This window comes from Camelus ferus, chromosome 32 (assembly GCF_009834535.1).
Source record: "Camelus ferus isolate YT-003-E chromosome 32, BCGSAC_Cfer_1.0, whole genome shotgun sequence".
NCBI lineage: Eukaryota > Metazoa > Chordata > Mammalia > Artiodactyla > Camelidae > Camelus > Camelus ferus.
Genome location: NC_045727.1, coordinates 1,859,474 through 1,879,112, shown reverse-complemented (window position 1 = coordinate 1,879,112; position 19,639 = coordinate 1,859,474). Strand labels below are relative to the sequence as shown.

At 56.4% G+C, this 19,639-nt stretch overlaps 4 protein-coding genes across 9 annotated transcripts in view; 2 read left to right on the top strand and 2 right to left on the bottom strand.

Annotated features, from left to right (window-relative positions):
• Window positions 1-11,442, bottom strand: part of ABCB9 (ATP binding cassette subfamily B member 9) — a 34,670-nt gene extending 23,228 nt beyond the window's left edge. The window contains exons 1-2 of one of the 3 annotated variants that reach the window (XM_032471698.1): window positions 11,307-11,442; window positions 1,761-1,923 (exon numbers count right to left, since the gene is read on the bottom strand). The gene's annotated coding sequence lies outside the window, so the exon portion shown is untranslated. Of the gene's footprint in view, window positions 1-1,760; window positions 1,924-7,532; window positions 7,643-11,306 lie in introns of those variants that run through there. The other 2 variants (XM_032471699.1, XM_006178212.3) reach the window with 2 other exon arrangements.
• OGFOD2 (2-oxoglutarate and iron dependent oxygenase domain containing 2) lies at window positions 7,737-12,335 on the top strand. The gene is made up of 7 exons (XM_006178196.3): window positions 7,737-8,368; window positions 8,802-8,858; window positions 9,613-9,726; window positions 9,817-9,916; window positions 11,290-11,417; window positions 11,665-11,922; window positions 11,997-12,335. Exons 1-7 carry the CDS (start codon window positions 8,237-8,239, stop codon window positions 12,258-12,260), a joined length of 1,053 nt encoding a protein of 350 aa, XP_006178258.2. The 5' UTR covers window positions 7,737-8,236; the 3' UTR covers window positions 12,261-12,335.
• Window positions 12,336-13,713: 1,378 nt separating this feature from the next.
• ARL6IP4 (ADP ribosylation factor like GTPase 6 interacting protein 4) lies at window positions 13,714-16,007 on the top strand. 4 transcript variants are annotated; one of them, XM_006178198.3, is made up of 6 exons: window positions 13,714-13,874; window positions 14,206-14,379; window positions 14,818-15,102; window positions 15,184-15,301; window positions 15,590-15,659; window positions 15,739-16,007. In XM_006178198.3, the coding sequence occupies exons 2-6, from the start codon at window positions 14,217-14,219 to the stop codon at window positions 15,793-15,795; spliced, it is 693 nt and encodes a 230-aa protein (XP_006178260.1). In that variant the 5' UTR covers window positions 13,714-13,874; window positions 14,206-14,216; the 3' UTR covers window positions 15,796-16,007. The 4 variants fall into 4 exon arrangements, with proteins under 4 accessions (XP_006178260.1, XP_006178259.1, XP_014409231.1 ...); XM_006178197.3 differs by having other exon boundaries at window positions 14,797-15,102; XM_014553745.2 differs by having other exon boundaries at window positions 13,737-14,379; window positions 14,797-15,102.
• A 585-nt stretch (window positions 16,008-16,592) lies between these two features.
• PITPNM2 (phosphatidylinositol transfer protein membrane associated 2) overlaps window positions 16,593-19,639 on the bottom strand; it is a 131,098-nt gene continuing 128,051 nt past the window's right edge. The window contains 1 exon segment of the mRNA XM_032471697.1: window positions 16,593-19,563. Within this exon segment, the coding sequence (XP_032327588.1) occupies window positions 19,246-19,563 (318 nt within the window). The 3' untranslated portion in view covers window positions 16,593-19,245.

Sequence of the window (19,639 nt, the reverse complement as noted above, 5' to 3'; positions counted from 1 at the left end):
GAGTCCCCAGCTCCCAAGTGCTGAGTCCTCCTACTCCAGGCTCTGACGGGGCAGAATCCAGCTCGGGTCAGGTTACAGCCCTCAGTGGGGACAGACTACTGTGTTATTTTTAAAGTTACTGAGCAAAAGGGTGAAGGGGACAAGACCACCAGGGGAGGAGGGAGGATGGGGACCAGAGGGCTGTTTGGAACCATGTCCCTGTCTCCATCTGCCTGCCCTGAAGAATGCAACCGGGCTCAGCCAGGTGGAACTGGAGCGCAAATCGTGGGCACGTGGGTGATGGGTGTGCCCCAGGGAACAAGGACAAGGTGGTGGCCAGAGGCCAGAGCAGGTACTACCCAGGCCCTGATGTGTCCAGGAAGACAGGGTCAATTCACCTTGACCCCAAATGCTAAGGAATGGCACAGGATTAGCAAGTGACCCCCATCCCCATCAAGGGTCCTGTCAAAGGCTTTCCTTCCCAGTAGAAGAAATAGTTGGGGGATCTCCAGCTGTCAACTGAACAAAAAGAAAGTCTGGAACAGCCAGGAGACAATAAATGACAATTATTATTATGTCACAACAGCTAAGGCTTATGGGGTGTTACTAACTTGCCAACATGTTAAGTGCCTGGCACCTCCCTCCCCAGTTAATCTTTACCACTACTCATGGAGGTGCTCATGATTATCATCCCCAATTTACAGATGGAGAAATGCAGGCTTGGGGAAGTCAAATGAGCCATAGAGAATAAGTGAAGGCAGGGCTGAAACCCCACATCTCATCCTCTGGGCCCAGGCTATTCAGGGCTCCCAAGAAAGGGTCCTGAAGGATCTGAGTGGCCCAAGCAGCTCACTTCACCCCCAACTCAGTGAACTTTTCATCCCAAAGCAATCATCGCCCAGCTGGCTGGGGCCGGTTCTGTGGGATGGTGTCACCTGGGGTCTCTAGATGCAGGGGCATCCTGACTTCCACCCCTGCTGAGCTCCTCCATCCCATGCTGGGACTGGCCCTCACGCTGGTACCTGGGGAAATTGTTTCAGATAACTCATGGCTCTGAGGCAGACTGGGGAGCCATGGTGGTCTTCCTGCCATCCTCCTCTTGTGCTACCTAAAGCTGGGGAATGGAGGCCAGTCTATCTTCAGAGGGCAGGTAGAGCATGGGGAATCCTGTCTGACCAGCTTAAAGCTACTGTAACATCTGGTCTGGGGAGGGGGCGCTGTTTTAACAGAGGCCTAGAAATAAGGGAGGGGCCCTTGGGAACCCAGGGCCTAACTGCCAGGGAGGATGCAGAGGAGGGTCAGCCCACTGGCCAGCTGGGGGTACTGAGGGGAAGGGGTTGCCAAGGTCCCCCAGGGTTTCTGACACAACCAGGCCCTCGGGATCTGTGGGCAGAGCCTGCTGTAGGGTGTGGGAAGACATGCCAGTCCCATTCTGGGGGAAACACAGCTATCCTAGGATCCACCCCAAAGGGCACCCTCACCATTTTCCAAGAGGCGGCGGCACCTGAGGGGTTAAAAAAACGCAACATTCGCCCTGCGGGGAGAGGAAAGGATGCTGCAGGGATGGGGGGCTGGGACCTGCGGCTGCGGGGGCTAGGCCACCCGAGCGGGCCAGGCCATCCGAGCGGGCCAAGAAGGCTCCCGGGAGGCGCTCACATTCAACCGAGATGCCTATTCCACCCCCCGGGGCGGGGGAGTCAGATGTCCCCCAGCCTGTGCCCAGACTAGCACCCCGACCTGAGAAAGACCCGGGTCGGAGGTCCGGGCCGCCGCAGTCTTACCTGTAACCTTACCTGGCACCAGGTGAGCTGTGGGGAGGGTGCGCAGCGGGCTCGGGTCCTCAGGGGCGCAGGCTCCGCGCGGCTCATTGGGGACCGTGCCCGGCGCTGCGCTCGCTTCGCTCCTCCCGCCGCTCCTCCCCGCCTACGGCCCCGGGCTGCGCCGCTGCAAGGTCGGAGCAGAGCTGAGCGGAGCGGAGCGGGGCGGGCACCCTGGCCAGCTGACAGGTGGGGCGGGGCCTACAGGTGGGCGGGTCTCCCTGGGGGCGTGACCAGAGCTAGCTGCCCGCCCCCCTGTGCACAGCCACGCCCTTCAGCTCCGCGCTCCCAACCCGGAGCCTCTTGCCAATTCTGAGCCGACAGAAATGGCTACACCTGCAGGAGGCATCTGTTCTTTAACTGGCATTTTCCTCTGGAGGGGCCGCCTACCAGCCCTGGAGGGTGGGGGTTATGATGTTCATTCATTCATTCATTCATTCAACCAATATTTGTTGAAAGGCACCTACTACGTGCCGTACAGCACTCAAGCGTTTGGCATGCAACAGTACACAAGATCCTAGCCCTTCTGGAGCTGACATCCTAGTGAGGGAGTCAGGCGATACACATAATGAATAAGTACATTATACCTGTTGAAAGGGAATACATTTTATGGAGAAAAATAGAGCAGGATAGTGGGGGTTGGGAGCGGGGAGGCAGTAATAGGTACTCAGTGATTGCCAGGTGCTGGGTGTGAAATAAAACAGAAGACCCCCCCACCCACCCTTCGCGGAGCTAGCGGGGGACGACAGAAAGTCGACCAATAAAGGCATAAGGTGGTTTCAGGTAGTGGTAAATATTACTTATTTCCTATAAAGGAAATAAAGCTGGATGAGGCCATGGAAAGTACCACGGGGCTATTCTAACTGGGAAAGGCTCCAGGAGAAAGGTGAGAGTGGAAAGCGGGGAGCCATGGAGAGGTCTGGGGAAGAGCATTCCAAACGGAAGCAGCTGCTAGTTGAAAAGCTCTCAGTGGGAACTCACCTGGCATCTGAGGAACAGAAATGGATCAGTGTGGCCTGAACCGAGAGCTGGGGAGTGTAGGTCAAGCCCAGAGGGGCGGCAGCTGGGGCAGGATGTGGCCCCCATCTCTCCAGCCTTCAGTCAGAGGCTAAAAAAACGCTCTCTGATTTTAAAACAGCCTCTGCTACTCACATGGGACAGCCTCCTTCAAGGGGAACTCGGCAAAGTTCAGAATTTAAAATGCACTTTTTTTTTTTGACCCAGTAGGAGTTTCTTCTATAGATAGACTTGTGGAGGGAGTGAAGATACTAGTTTGTAGAGAGTTACTGGAGGAGCAAAAGTCTGGAGATAACCTATATACCCCTCCATAGGGAAATGGCCAAATAATTACAGAGCATTGCTCAACAGAATACCCTGCGGCAGCAGGGGTAGGGGGAAATCTATGTATCTCTCTGTACACAAAAGTTACATAAAGGTATGAGATGACCTCCTGAATGTATTGAGTAAAAACAAGGGATAGAATCAAGTTGAAATATGATACTATTGGTGCAAAAATAAAAGCAAATATATAATTCTATGTGAGGAGCTCTTGGATGGATTGCACAAAAGCTAGAGTGACTCAGAGCAGGGCCAAATCCAGGCTCTGTCATTTTTGCTGTGTGAAAATAGCCAGCACAATAATGAAGGAGCAAAACAAAGTCAGTGCACTATTACCCGACTTCGAGACTTACTATAAAATGGCAGTGATCAAGACAGTGCGGTGCTGACAAAAGAATAGACAAATAGATCATGGGACAGAACAGAGAGCCCAGGAATAGACCCATATGTATACAGTCAACTGATCTTTGACAAAGAAGCAAAGGCTGTACAATGGAGAAAAGACAGTCTTTTCAACAAATGGTGCTGGAACAACTGGACATCCACATGCAAAAAAAAAGTCTTGACACAGACTTCACAGCTTTCACAAAAATTAACTCAAAATGGATCATAGACCTAAATGTAAAACACAAAACTATAAACTCTCAGAAGATAACATAAGGGAAAATCTAGATTTTCTTGGGCACAGAGATGACTTTTTAAGATATAACATCAAAGGCATGATTCATGAAAGAAAGAACTGATAAACTAGACTTCATTAAAACTACAAACTTCCACTCTGTGAGAGATGTTAAGAAAAATGAGAAGACAAGCCACAGACTTGGAGAAAATATTTGCAAAAGATATATCTCATAAACGACTGTTATCCAAACATATACAAAGAACGGTGAAAATGTGACAATACAAAAAGAAATAACCCAATTAAAAAAGAGGCAAAAGACCTGAGAACAGACGCCTCATGATATGAAACGTACAGATGGCAAATAAACATATGAGAAGATGCCCAGCATAACTTGTCATTAGGAAATTGCAAATTAAAGCAACAGTGAGGTGTGATTACAATGGCCCAAATTGAAAACACTGACAATAACAAATACTGATGAAGATACGGAGCAACAGGAACACTCTTTCGTTGCTGGTGGGAATGCAGAACGGCACAGTTACTTTGGAAGACAGTTTGGCAGTTTCTTACAAAACTAAACAGACGCCTACTAGTGATCATGCTCCTTTGTATTTACCCAAAAGAGTTGAAAACTTATGTCCCCACAAAAACCTGCATGTAGAGGTTTACAGCAGCTTTATGCATGACTGCCCAAACTTGGAAACAATCAAGATGTCCTCCAGTAGGCGAGTGGATAAGACGGTCCATCCAGACAGTCAAATATTACTCAGCACTAAAAATAAATGTGCTATCAAGCCATGAAAAGACATGGAAAAAACATAAATACATATTACTGATGGAGATAAACTAATCTGAAAAGGCTACATACTGTATGATTCCAACTATATGCTATGAAAAACTATGGAGACAGTAAAAGGATCAGTGGTTGCCAGGGGTTAAGGGAGGGTGAGCAACAAACAGGCAGAGCGCAGAGGATTTTTAGGGCAGTAGAACTATTCTGTATGACACCATAATGGTAGATATATAACCCTATACGTTGTCAAAAAGCCAGAGAGTTTGTACAACTCCAAGAGTGAACCCTAATGTAAATTCATGTAGTTTATATATACATATATACACGTACACAGCATGCATGTATACACACACACACACATACACACACACACATCACTCGACTCAGAAGGATGGGTGTTCTAATTCTGGTTCTGTACTCACTAGGTTCATGACCCTAGACAGGCCCCTGCGCTTCACTGAGCCTCAGTTTCCTCATCTGTAAAACAGAGATAAGACCTCTCAAGGTCAACAAAAACACGTCAGTGCTGGCTACGAGTCTGCTGATTCTATGTTTACTACTGCTATTCTGGCTGCTGGTTCCCTTTGATGAGTGAGCCCAGACTGGGGCAGGGTTGGGCTGGGGACGCTGTTTTCAGGGAAGAGGTAGGGGACGGGGAAGGCCGGTCTGAACTGAGAAGCAGAACATGCTCATCTTGCAAAGTTGCTGCAAAAGAATTCACCTGGATGTGTGTGTGTGGTGGGAGGTGTCGGCCTGCCCTGGACCTTCTGGGGGAGGAAGGCAGTTGCAGGGTGGAGGGTGGGGAATGAATGCCGAGCTGGGGAAAATGGATCATTTCCTGGACAGCAGGGCCCATCACTATCGCTGGGCAATCAAGAGGCTGTAAAACTTTAATCACCTTTTCAGGTCACAGAGCTCTGGGCTGGGGAGCTGGGACCTGTAGGGAGAAGCAGGCTCCCTTCCTGGGGAAGCCTGGTGGCTTCAGGAGGCTTTGGCTGGGCGACAGGATCTCTGTGGCAGTGACTTGGATTTCATGCCTGAGGAGGGGAGGTGGGGCACTGATGGACCTGACTGTGCCTTTAGGAACAACCCAGCGGAGTCTGACTCAGGCTCCATTCCAGACTCCACCTGGTAAGACCTTGGTTGGGTCATTCAACCTTTCTGAACCTCATTTTCCAAATCTGTAAAATGGGGATAGTTCCTACCTCATAGGGTTTGTCGTGAGGATTAAACAGCTTCCCTTTGCATGTAGAGTAAAATCCAAAATGTTAACCATGGCCTACTGGGCCCAGTGATTTGGTCCCAATACCACCATGGCCTTGTTCCCTATGACTTGGCCTCTCATATGCTTTTTCAAGCACACTAAGCTCATCCCACTGCAGGGCCTCTGCGCTTTCAGTCCCGCTGCCTAGAATCCTTTCCTGCCAGCTCTTGCTGCAGCAATTAAGAGCTCTTGGCTGAAATGTCCCGCTTTGGGAGGCCTTCCCTGGCCCCTAAAGCAGCCACCTCCAGGCACTCGCCATTCCATCACCCTACTGCCTTTAGCACTTACAACTGAATGAAAATAACTTGATCTCATGTTTGTTTCCATTGCTTGCTCCTGTCTCCGCAAGCAACTCGACTGAGAGCTTCAGGAGGGCAGCGATCTTGTCTGTCACCCAAAACACACTTTCACATGCTCACATGCACAACCCCCACACTCAGAGACACACACACTCAGGAGGGTCTTGATGCCCCTGCTCAGCCTGTGTGAAAACCAACTAGGCTGTTGGTGCAGGCTTTGCCTAGAGAGCAGGGGCCCACTTCCGGTCCCACAAGGTGCTGGGGAGCGGGGTCGGGGGGAGCAGACTTTGCTGGTCGGAAACCTGGACCCCCAAATGTGCTGATGGAGACAGCTGTGGAGGACCGCCCGGCACTGTGTCACAGTGTGTGGAGGTCTCCCATCTCCCTTCTGGGGCTTCAGCAGGAGCAAGCGGTGGGCCTTGGAGCCACAGAGAGAAGGAGCAGGGGCTGTGTTGCTGGTGGGTGAGCATATGTGTTGCTGTGTGTGGGACGTGTGTTAAGGACACGTGTGAGGGCATGCAGGACTCTGAGCGTGATATCAGGTGTGTGCATACGAGTGTGAGATTGTGACTGTACGTGAAGGTTGTGTGTGGCCTAGTAGGGGTGAGTGTTTTGATGGTATGAGTGAGGGTATGAATGTGTGTTAGCATGTGTGAGCATGCTAGGGTGTATCTGAGTACATGTGTGCCTGAACGTGTGTCCATGTGTCACTGTGAATGTGCGTGTGCGTGAGCATGAACCTGTGTGTACACGTAGAGGAAAGGACAGTAGAGTCATCAAGAAAATGCCATCAAATCCAACAAGAAGATTCAAAATTCCTCAAATCCCACCACTCAGAGAAATTCTATTGTGGTGAACAGGGAACTCAGAGGGAAGACTGTCGGGTTCAAACCCTGTAGTTGTCCCTTACTGGAGAGTGACCTGGGGCAGGTCACTGCACCTCTCTGAGCCTCAGTTGCCCCATCTGTACCATGGTGATGTAACAGTACCTAGCTCAAAAGTTTGCTGTAGGGATGAAAGGAGATAAGGTGGGTGGTGGATCTGTTGGCTCAGGTCCGGTGGAGAGGAGGCTCGGCCAAACTGTCATCTGTAGTCACCTGTTTATCTGGGGAAGGGCCGGACTCTTGAACTCACATAGTCTTCCTCCCTACCTCCATCCCCACACCACGCTGAGTCCTGGAGGGAACTCCAGGGCAGGGGGCAGGGGTCAGTTCCATGGGACAAGAATTCCTCCCCAGCTGTGCACCTTAGTTCTGCGGCTCAGCAATAGGATTGCCATCCACGTGTCTTCCTGGGGCTTTGCAGACCGGGGCCCTGGGCACGCATGGCGGACCATGATGGGGTCCCAAGGTAGTGTATGTGTGCGCTGTGATGGGTCTCCCCGAGGTTGGGGTTAACGCTCTACAAGACGGAAACATACTCATCTCACACTGCTCCTGCGCAGAACGGGAACCTGGTTGCGAGTGGTGTGGCCACCGACCGACCACGCCCCATTCCCCGCCCACACTTGAATCCGACGGGAGCGTCACCGGAAGTCACGCCGGACGGAGCGTTTTCGGGGAGACACTCACTGGGGCGATCCGCGGCGAATCCTAATAGACCGTGGCAGAGGTAGCGAGAGAGCCAGGCAGGGACCCAGGATAAATGCTAAACCCACGCTCAGACGCACAGAACTGGATGGCAGTTGGAGGGAACGAGATCGGACCCCAGAGTTCTAACTGTCCTCGTGGGGTTGGCTGGATCTTCAAAAGCTCTTAGCAGAAAAGGGAGGCAGCGTCTAAGCAAAAGGTTTTGGGATTCCGAGTTCCTACTAATCCATGTCCTGTGAAAGTGTGACTAAGTTCACTTATCTGTAAAGTGGGACGACCAATCCCCGCCTTGTGGGTGGGGAAGCTGTGAAGGGGAACGAGAAGGTTGCGTGCTCTCAGCCAAGCTGCAGGGACCACCCCGGCCCGGGAGCATCTTTCTGCACCATAGACCGTTTTCTGGGATGGAGTCCTCGTTCTTTTCTACACTTGGGAATTTAGAACGGACCCTTGGCCACTGGTTCCACACCCCCTCGGCTGGGGGCGTACCCGGAAGTGCTCCTACGGAAGCCGGCGGGGCGGCGTGCGGCTCTTCACCATGGGGACCGCGGCTGCCCCGCGGCGCTTCTGCCGCTGTGCATGTTTCTGCTCCGAGAACTTGTACTTGGCGCGCTACGGGCTGCACGTGCGCTTCCGGAGCGAGCAGCAGCTGCGCCAGGACTACGGCCCGGTGAGAGGCCTCTACTGGCTCTGCGGAGAAATGGGAGGCGAAGGGTGGTGGAGGAGGAAGTTTTGTCTCCCAGGTCATTTGCTTTGCCTTTGGCGCTCTCAGATCTGACAAGAATGACAACCTCTAGGTGCTTTCACCTTTAATGGGGATAACAGCATCTCTTTAGTGAGGCTGTCGTGAGGAACGAATGAATGAACAGGCAAATAGCGCTGAGGGCACGGCCGGGCTCCAAGGACTACTTCTGTCAGCGTTATCACCAAGGGCAGCTGGGAACCTTGCTCTGTGCTTGGCGTGTTTACCGTATTTCACCCTTACCACGATCCCGTGAGGTCGGGGCCCTTGTCTCCATTTCAGGGAGGGGAAACAGGCTCAGAGACGTTAAGTGACTTGCTCAAGGTCACACAGTCGCGCTCACTGGCCTTTCTGCCCCCAGATCCTGCGCAGTCGAGGCTGTGTTAGCCCCAAGGACTTCCAGCAGCTGTTGGGAGAGGTAACACTCCCCACCCTCGACCCTTCACACCCAGCCTTGCCCTTCCTCTTTAGGTTTGTGTCAGCAGTTTGAGGGGTCTCCCAGCTTCAGGCCTGCCAGTGCCAGATCCCTGAAGCGTTCCTTAGACTTCCCCTTTTCTCCCTCCTGTCCCCACTCACCACAGCACCTGGGTCCTGGCACCAGAAAAAGAGAAAGCAGGAAAGGCCAAGTTGTCTGCCTCGTGCTCTTTTGAGATGAGAAACTTGGGCTCGGAGAGAGGAGTCATTTGCCCAAGGTTTCACAGCAGCTGGAGCTGAGATCCCACCCAGGGCCGCCTGCCTGCGGGCTCTTCCTGCTTCCCCCCACCTCACTTCTGTCGCTGCTGCCGGTTCCCACCGACTCCCTCACCGGGGCGTTAGTGGTGGGAAGCTGCCCGGGACAGCCCCCTGCAGCTTCTGTAACACAAGGCTTGACTGGGACTCAGTTCCCCTCCCTGGGTGGGCCTAGCTGGCTGTGGTGCATCCAGGGCCTCTCAGCCCAGCCAGGCTCAGGCTGGGGCAGCCCTGAGTGGAATGGACCCCTTCTAGAAGGAATCCTCTTCAGTTAACAGCTTAGCACCTGCCATTGACCCTGGTAGAGTCAGGAGCACAGGGAGACTTGGCTCCCAGCCCTGGCCCTGCCCTAGGCTTCCTGACCCTCAGTTTCCTCAACTGTACAGTGACCTCTGGGAGGGTGGGAGGCCCTGTCCTGGTAATCAGGCCCTGTGTCACCGCAGCTTGAGCAGGAGGTAGAGCGGCGGCGGCGGCTGGGGCAGGAGTCGGCTGCCAGGAGAGCCCTCATCGCGAGCTCCTACCATCCGGTGCGGCCCGACGTCTACAACTCGCTGAAGGTACTGGGCAGGGGGCAGGTGACTGGAAGGAGGCAGAGGCATGCAGGCCTGGGGGCTGTCGGCCCCACAGCTGGTGTGTTCTGCCCCCAGGATGTGGCTTTGGCCCCCGAGTTTCTGGCCGCAGCTGAATACAGTGCATCACCAGGCGCAGACCTTGAGGGCCTTCTCCAGCGGCTGGAGACAGTGTCAGGTGAGGTCTTGGCCTGTCACCTGGCAGGACCAGGGGGTGGGAGACTGGGGTTCCTCCACCCACCATATCTGCCTTCAAAAATCAAACCAGGAGCTAGAAGGGCCAGTGGGATGGACTTGCCAGGAACAGAACATCTGTATTCATTCACTCACTCACTCCCTCCCTCATCTGTAGGCATTCATTCATTCACTCACTCCCTTATCTGTATTCATTCATTCATTCATTCACTCATCCACCCACCCACACACCTAACAGTGACTCAGTGGCTTGGATCAGACATGAGCCAGCTGGCACAGTCAAATGGGGGTGACTGAAGAGGTTAAGGAAGGGGTAGTTGAGGCAAGTGTGGGGTAGGGACCAGCAATGGGCGGTGAAGGGCCCACCCCAGGGCTAGCAATAGGGGTGGGGGTGGGGAGCAGTTCCTATGCTGAGATGTGAAGGGGTGGACAAGAACAAAGTTTCTCGAACCTGCTGGAACCTGGAGCTTTGGGAGAGGGGATGCCAGTCAGCTGCTGTGGCCAGATTCAGAAACACCACATCCTTCCTCCTGCCGGGGCCTCCCACCGGCTAACCTCCCCGGGGCAGGGGGGCCCCTGCAGTTCCTTACAGATCTGCCTCAGTGTCCTCAACTGTGACAGGGGGCAGTCATAACACCCACCTCATAAGGTGTCGTGATGGTAAGTGAGGTACATGGGGCAAAAAAGCTCAGCGCACAGTAAGTGTTTAGAAAGTGTCTTCTAGTCTTATGATGACTGTTAGCCTAGGGCTGGGGGATACTGCGGGGAGACAGATGGCTAAGCCTGCCCCCTTGTGGAGTCTGTGTGCTGTTGGGGGGCCCAGGGTGGAATGTGGGCTGAAACTCCTGTCCCAGCCTCAGGGGGCCCCTCCTCACTGCAGGTGAGACTGGGTGGAGGCTGTTTGGGTGGGGCTGGGGCTGGGCTGTGAGTTGGCCCAAAGTGTGGGGGACACTAGCCCTGGGCGTTGGTGCATCTGTCGAGAAATGTTTGTTTCGTCACTCTGAGACTGGCCTCTCCCCATTGGGGCCCAGCAAGAAAGAGCAGCCTCTTGGCTTTCCTGTTTGGGGAACAGAGATGCTTGAGTTGGGGTGCAGACTTTGGTGGCTCATCAGGGGAGGGGCTGCAGAAGGAACCTGTGGCTGGCTCCATGGGGAGGCTAGACCTCAGGGCAGGGTGAGAGGTTCCAGGGATGAGTGAGGGGCCTGAGGACAGGGCTCCCCTGCTGTATACGTTATGTTATTCAGTGATCACAATGGCCTGAGAGGTGAGTACCCCTGTCATCCCCATCGTACGGACGGAGACTGGAACCCACACCGGAACTCCTGGCCGATCGACTTTCCCTCCCCGTCCCCGCAGAGGAGAAGCGTATTTACCGGCTGCCGGTGTTCACGGCGTGGTTCTGCCAGGCCCTGCTGGAGGAGCTGGAGCACTTCGAGCAGTCGGACATGCCCAAGGGAAGACCCAACACCATGAACAATTACGGGGTGGGTGAGGCACTGCCTGGTGGGCTGAGGAGGTGGGGAGATCTGGGGTCTGGGGAGAAGTGTCCCTGGCGCTGCAGACGAGCTGGATGGCCCTGTGAGCCTTGGTCTCCCCGTCTGTGAAATGAGATCACAGCGGGAGTATTAGGAAGTTAAGCAAGTTGATGTTTGCAAAGCACTTACCACTATCCTTAGTAAGTGACTTCCCCAGGGACCCCAGTTTCCCTGCTGACCCCAGGGACTCCCTCAGGTGCTGCTCCACGAGCTGGGCCTGGATGAACCACTGGTGACGCCGCTGCGGGAGCGCTTCCTGCAGCCGCTGATGGCCCTGCTGTACCCGGACTGTGGCGGGGGCTGGCTGGACAGCCACCGCGCCTTTGTGGTCAAATACGCTCCAGGCCAGGACCGCGAGCTGGGCTGCCACTACGATAACGCCGAGCTCACCCTCAACGTGGCCCTGGGCAAGGCCTTCACAGGGGGCACCCTATACTTCGGGGACCTCTTCCAGGTTAGTGTATGTGACCCCATGGGGCAAGGCTGGGGCTCCCGGGAGCACCCAGGCCTGAGCCCCGCTGTCTGCAGGCACCGTCAACCCTGGCCAAGCCCCTGGAGGTGGAGCACGTGGTGGCCCAGGGCATCCTGCACCGAGGGGGCCAGCTGCACGGGGCCCGGCCCCTGGGCACTGGTGAGCGCTGGAACCTGGTCGTCTGGCTCCGGGCCTCTGCTGTGCGCAACCACCTCTGCCCCATGTGCTGCCGCAAGCCCGACCTGGTGGACGACGAGGGCTTCGGAGACGGCTTCACCCGCGAGGAGCCCCCCACCGTGGATGTGTGTGCGCTGACTTGAACCTGGCTGGGGCCAGTGTGGGGGGTGACAGAAATAAACACCCTGCAGCCCTCAGCACTTCTTGGTTCAAAAGGACACAGGCTACTGGGTCATTCTTTCAGCAGACAGGCTGGCTCTGGCTTGTTAGAACCAGAGCCTGAGATGGGGATTCCTGTGCAGGTGGTTTAAGGAGGGAGTACTCTCAGGAGAAGTGGAAGCAGGACAGGGCAGGAAGGAGCTGGGCCAAGATGTCGTTTCCAATGGCATCCAGTTCCAGCCTGATCCCATGGGGCTCTCTGCAGCGTGAATCGTACCAGTTTGCCCCCAACATCAGTTATTGCCTATAGAATGTTTCCAGGTAGGGAGGGGGTGAGTAACTTACATCTCCAGGGCAAGGTGGTTCCCAGTGACCAAGGGAATCGTCCAGAGAAGAGTCAAGGTGTGACTTGTCAGCAGCATGGCTGTGGGAGAGTGCACCTGTCTACAAAGAGAATTTGGGTTGTACATCAACAGCATCTTCCAGACAGTGCTGAGTTTTGGTTTGCTGAGCGTTGGTTTACTGCAGAGGGGTTAAAAGCAGGAACTCTGGAACCGGACTGCCTGGGATCGAATTCTGATTTGGACACTTCCAGCTGTGACTGTGGGTAAATCTCTGTGTCTTGCTTTCCTCATCTGGGAAGTATCTATGTCCTACAGCCGTTGTGAAAATCAAATGACTTACTGTTTATAAAGTGATTTATAACAGTCTTCTGTGTTTGTTGCTGTCATTACTACTGATGGGTTTGCAACTTGGTGGCCCCAAGATTGGATGAGGTGTGCAGCCCTGCTGTGTTTCAGAGCATTTTCCATGTTGCAATCTTGAGTTCTGGCTTCCCCGGGGAAGTGGGAAGATCATAAACACCAGGTCCCAATCCACATTGCAGAAACCAGCGGGAGCAGAGTCTCAGCTGCCCGTACTCTAGACAGGCCCATGAGGCACTTTCTCACAGGGGGTCCATCCCTCATTCATTGCCATGATCTCTCTGCTCCTTAGGGACGTTTTAGTTTGCGACCTCTGTATTACTGGATGGGGACGCTGGAAAGACTAAGGCTCTGGAGCTCACGTCCTAATGGAGTGGAAGTGCCTGCAGACAATCCAGAGAGGAAAGCTGTGCGCTAGAGTCGCCTTCTTTCCTAGGGCCTCAGGGAGGCTGGGGGTGCTGCAGGCGCGCCGAGAAAGGGCAGAGGCCATAGCTGTGGGAGAGGGCCCGCGAGCTCAGGGAGGGACTGGCGCCAGGCTGGAGAGCAGGTCTCTTGGCCGGAGCTGCGGGGACAGGCACGGCCTCGTACTGGCCTGGAGGCAGAAACCTGGATCCCCAGCTCGCTCAGGAGGCGGGCGCGCCACACCCCGTTTCTTGGGCTGCCCCAGAGACGGAACCTGGGGATGCAGAACTAAAGGCAGCAGCTCCTCGCTTCGCAGCCGGACGGCCTCCCGGAGCACCGCCGCGGGCCGGAAATCACCCAGCTGCCGCTTCCTCACGCGAAGGCGTGGTGCGGGGCTGGCGGTCCGGCCGGATGGGCGGTTGAGGAGGGAACGGAGCGGCCCCGGGGACCTTCTTTAAAGCGGCTAGGCCGCAGAGGGTGCGGGGGAGGAGGGTAGGAGCGCGCGGGAAGGGATGGTGAACGCACCTTGCAGCTGAGGATTTCGGCCCGTCCTAGGGCCGCCTGGGCCGCGCGCGCAGGCGTGGAGCGTCCGGGCGGGGGCGGGCCTTTAAAGGGGCCGCAGCGGAGGGTCTGGGTGTCCGCGAAGAACCTGGGGTACTGGGATCGGGGGGTGGGTGAAGATTGTGCTGTTGCACGGGCCCCTTCATATCCCTGCCCCGGGTGGTGATGGGTACCGGGTCCCAGAGGACCAGCCACACAGTAGAGCCTCCCTTGGAATCCAGTCGGCGGGATCCTGAGTTTAAGCGCGTCTTCCTGTCTCCAGCTCGCGGCGCTATGGCTCACGTCGGCTCTCGGAAGCGCTCGAGGAGTCGCAGCCGGTCCCGGGGGCGAGGGTCGGAAAAGAAAAGGAAGAAGAGCAGCAAGGACGCCTCGAGGAGCTGCTCAGTTTCTAGATCCCAGAGCCGCAAGGCCAGCACCACTTCCTCTGGGGCGGAGGGTGAGGACCAGAGGGAATGGGAAGGGGCGAGGGAACTTAATGGAAAGGAAGTTGCGGGCAGCTGGGCGGCCTTCTACAGTCTGGCTGTGGGGAAGTCGCAGTGAGCAATATTTAGACGGACACGGAGTGTAGATCCTGGATATCTGGATTGAAGGACGCTCAGAATCTAGGGGCTGGGCTGACCCATTGAGTACAGATCAAAGGGAGCACTTAATCATATTTTGGTGCAGCTGAGCCTGAGATGTGGGGGCTGGCCGCCCTGCTCCTGGGCAGACAGTGACTGCGGAGCCGGAAAGTGCCTCTCCATAGCCGGGAAAGCCCTGCCGGGACGGTCTCACCCCTCTGTAGTCAGCCTGAGCCTGCTACAGGCCAGAGCAAGGGGACGAAGATTTACTTCTTCCCCTCCTGGCCTTCCAGCCTCACCTCCCTGCATCACAGAGAGAAGCAAGCACAAGGCCCGGAGGAGACCACGATCCAGCTCCTCCTCCTCTTCTTCCAGTTCTTCTAGCTCCTCTTCCTCCTCGTCCTCCTCTTCTTCCTCCAGCGATGGCCGGAAGAAGCGGGGGAAGCACAAGGACAAGAAGAGGAAGAAGAAGAAGAAAAGGAAGAAGAAACTGAAGAAGAAAAGCAAAGAGAAGGCCAAGGTGCAGCAGGCTGAGGCTCTGCCGGGACCTTCGCTGGACCAGTGGCACAGATCAGCCGAGGAGGAAGAGGATGGCCCAGGTACTGTGCTGCCCAGTGTGCAGAGGGGAGGATCCCCTTCCCGAGGCTCCACCACCACTTCCCTGCCATCTCCCCTTCCAGTCCTGACCGATGAGCAGAAGTCCCGCATCCAGGCCATGAAGCCCATGACCAAGGAGGAGTGGGATGCCCGGCAGAGTGTCATCCGCAAGGTGGTGGACCCGGAGACAGGACGCACCAGGTGGGGTGCACGTGGTGGGCTTCTCTGCCCATTCCTCCCCATTGCCCAGAGCAAGTGATGGCACAGGCTGGAAGGGCCTTGAGGAGGGTCTTCAAAGAGCCACTGTTGGCTGGTCTGATGGCAGAGCCCACGCAGCTGCCTTCATTCCTGTCCCGAGAGTGGGAGAGTGGGAAGGGTCGGAGTGGCTGGTGGGGGCCTGAAGCCTGGCACCCCTCTGCCAGTGCTTCTGGTTCTTTTGTTTTGGCCTGTCAGTTAAAGGCTCAGCCTGCTTCCCACCTCCTCTTCTAGGCTCATTAAGGGAGATGGCGAGGTGTTAGAGGAAATTGTAACCAAGGAACGACACAGAGAGATCAACAAGGTGGGTGTCGCCCCCTTGCCCGTGCCCACCCCCAGCTCTGTTACTGATGCATCCCCTCCCTGTGTGCTTTCTCCCCCAGCAAGCCACCCGAGGAGATGGTCTGGCCTTCCAGATGCGAGCAGGGCTGCTGCCCTGAGGGCCCCGCTGGCCAAAGCCTGCGGACAGCATTGGTGGCACAGCCTGGAGGCTGGCCTCAGGGTGAGCAGCAGGGAGCCCAATGGGCACTATGTGCCTTTCTCCCACAGCCCAGCCTCCTCTCAGATGTGGGGGTCACTGGCTTAGTCAGCCTCCCTGTCTCCTGAAATAGCGCAACTTCCCAGCTATTAAACGTTCCCTGGTTGGAGACTTGCTCTGTGCTGTTACTTTTTGTGCTGAGGGGGAAGGAAGTGTGTAGCTCGACTTCCGGGGCAAAAAACGAGTTCTGGGAGCTTTGGGGGAAAGCTGGGGAGTACCCCGGTGGTAGTGAGCACTGGCTGCCAGCCACGTTTGCCATCCTCATCCGTAGATCAGCCTGCTGGGCGACTCCCCACCCCTAGCTGAATCCCAGACCAGAGACTTGGTTCTTAACATGGAGTTCCTCAGGCTCAGAGCTGGACTGCTGCCCTCACTGTGTTTATCCTGCAGACGACAACAGTGGAGAGTCCTGGTGGCCTGGGAGGAATTGGGGCCCAGCTTACGAGCTGTGTCCTCTGCAAAGCACCCACCTACCTCACTGGGTTGGTATGAGGACAAACAGTTCACGCCCTGGGAAGGGGCAGCAAGGGGGCCCAGCATAGGTGAGGCCCACGTGAGCACATGGGTATTACGGTGAGCGTGGCTGGCATCGTGTGCTGGGGAGGACAGCCTCTCCCCACACAGGCCAGGCTGGGCACCCATCCAGCCCCCACCCCCACCCAGTGCACGGGTTGCCAGCGCAGGAATGAGACCCAGAAGAAAGCCTTCCTGCTTCTTTAATTGGTGTAACAGACAAGGACACTGTATACAGAGCACACTCAGGCCCGATGGAGCAGGGACAGCAGGGGTGGGAGGGGCGAGTCAGGACACTGCACACACGGCCCAGACAGACGGACAGGAGGGGCCGAGACGTGAAGACTGTGTGACATGGCGGGTAGCTCAGACCGAGCTGGGAAGGGGCGTGGGGTCTCTGCTGAATCCCTCTTTAGAAATCAAAGAGAAGGCAGGTGGTCAGATCTCGGGTGGCGGGCTGAGGCTCGGTCCTGGGCTGTGGGGTGGGAGGGGGGACTAAGGCTTCTACTCTAACAGGCTGGGGGGCGGTGGCAGTCAGCAAGGCCTGCCTCACCCTTTGGTTACGACTGGTCGGGCCTGAGCCCTGCAGCTCAGCACCCAATGCTGTAAACATTTTTGGTATTTTTAAAGGACTCTGTCCTCTCTCTCTTAGTTTCTGAAAAACTGGTGCTTCCTTAAGAGGATAATGTGCCAAAAGGAATCTTCGGGGAGGCAGGAAGCAGACCTGGATACAGAAGAGAGGCGCCAACAGGGAGGGTGGGTGCCCACCTCACGTCTATGGCTGAGGGCCGCCGGAGAGGCCCGGGGACTATTGCTGTTGTCCTTGGCATGGCTGGCGGCTGGGCAGGCAGGCGGGGAGCTCGGAGCCGTGGCGGAGCTGCCCGCTGGGAGAGGCCAAGCCCGCTGCCTACACGGCCTCCCGGCCTTTATTGCAGGCGGGCCGGGACTCTTCCAGGTGCTCCTCTGGACGGCTGGTCACCGGGACGGTAGGCGAGATGGGGTGAGGTGGGACCGACAGGAGGCACTGGCCGCGGGGCCCTCGCCGGGGCTGTGATTGTCGGGCCGAGCGATTCCTGCTGGGGGCAGGGGGTTAGATATTGCACTTCCACTGCAACAGTTACATTAAAATTTGGTCCATAAAATAATCGTCGCTTTATACATAACGCCTGAAACAACAACAAAAAGCTACATCTTAAATATGAATAAACCCTGAAGGTCCCATCTCTCCAGACATTTTTCTCTGCACAAAATAAATAGCTTTCGCTCTGTACAGACCCACTTTCGCAGAACATTTACACGACCCTTTGGCTGTACATATCTACATACGGGAAGATGTTAGCATCCGTCTGTGCACCTCCCTGTCCAGCCCACGAGGCCCTGGGGCCATATCCAGGTTGGCAGCAGCTTCTCACAGAAGGAGCCTGGTCACCGGACAGCTGTCAGGGGCCTGGCAGGGTCCCCCACCTCGGAGAAGGTGGGGGAGCAGCAGAGGGCCCCCCAGGGCCACAGCTGAGACGGCTTTCGGTTCTGGGGAGGGAGGGCTGATGCTCAGACCCAGCGAGTGGGACAGCATGGTCCTTACCAGGTAGGAAATGAAGTCACGGCTGCCTGCCCTTAAGCTAACTAAGCGAGTTGTGTGGCTTCTTAGATTCGGCATCAAAACGGAATTGGCATTAAAAAAAAAAAACAAAAAACCCTAAGTGTGTGCCCCACTCACCCCAGAGTAGAAATTCAGTGGAATTAACGGGTCAGGTGAGGCAGAGAGCCCGTGCCCGCTGCATGGGCAGGGACAGGGCCCTGGGACCCAAAACCAGGCTGGACTCCGTCACAGTGCTGGGTGTTTTCATGTGGAGGGGCTGCGTTTGGTACTGAAAGAGTTAAGAAAAGGAAGCAGCCAAGGATTGCTCATTTAAAAAAACCTCATAGAAATCAGGTCGGAGAAGTAGAAAGGTGTAGAAACGCGGGAGGGCGGGCCCAGGCGTGGAGCCGGCTGATGGTGGGCAAGGAGCAAGGAGCGGAAAAGACCTCCAGGTCTGTCCAGGCCCCACGGCCCGAGGCCAGGCTTCTCAGGAGCCACCGCTGATCTTCACCGGCCTCAAAGTCTGGGTTGTGCCGAGGGCCGAGCTGATACCAGGCCGGCGGCCGGACTGTGCTCCAGCTGGGGCAGGTGAAAGGGGTCCAGGGTCTGGGGCTCCCATGGGCTGGCGGGCCAGGCGGAGCAGCAGAAATTACAATATGGCCTTTCTTTCCTACTGTACAAGGATTCGGCGCCCTGGAGCCTTCTGTGTGGCAGCAGGTCTTGGATCAGCAAATGCTGAAGTTTCATGCATGCCAACGAGTTTGTAGCCATAGGAGATGGTAATGGGTCTCCCCTCTCAAAAATCAGTGCAAAACCAGTGAGGTCGAACAGTTGAGTAACTTGAGTTAACAAGAAGCAGGCTGTCCCCCCGTCAGAGCTGCTACCAAGTGGGAGGGGACCTGGGGATCAGGGCGAGCTAGTGGACGGGACATGCCCGGGCCTGGTGTCAGGATGCTGGGAGGTCAACGCAGGGCAAGTGTCTAGGAGGGCCTTCCAGGCCAGTCCACACTAGGGGTTCCTGGTCCCTCCGTCATCCCGGGGCTGGTCGTCCTGCCAGCTTCCACGACAAGCTGGAACGCTGCAGACCCCAGGACATGAGGCATGGCTGGGAGGACTGTGTGTGACCCGGCCTGTGCCCACCGCTGGACCATGGGACGAGCTTGGCCCCAGCCGACTGTACACGCCCAGCCCAGGCATCCTGGCGGGGCGGGCCGCCCTGGCCTAGCACCATGGGGACCACAGCGCCTCACTCACGGTGCCCTACTTGGGGCCCGCGGCTGGCTCAGGCCGGCTGGCCATGGTGCGGCCCCAGCAGCCAGCCGCCACACTCATGCTGCGCTGTCCCCGCTGCTCGCTGTCTGCCTGGCTCTGCGTCCGCTCGTGCCGGTGGCCGGGCCCGCTGGGCTGGGCCGAGATGGTGCGGAGCAGGTGGTTCCGGGAGCGCAGGAAGTCGCTCTGGCCTGGCAGGCCAAAGCTGCCCTTGCGCAGTGCCATGCGGGTGGCCGCGTTGCGGGCCGGCCGGGCCCGGTGGTTGTACTTGAGCTGGGCCAGGTGGGCCGCATAGCCGTCCGTGATGAACTGCAGGGGAGGGCAACGGGGAGGACGGCCGTCACAGGGGGTGTCCCGGGGCTGCCCACCCGGGGCGGCCGACCGC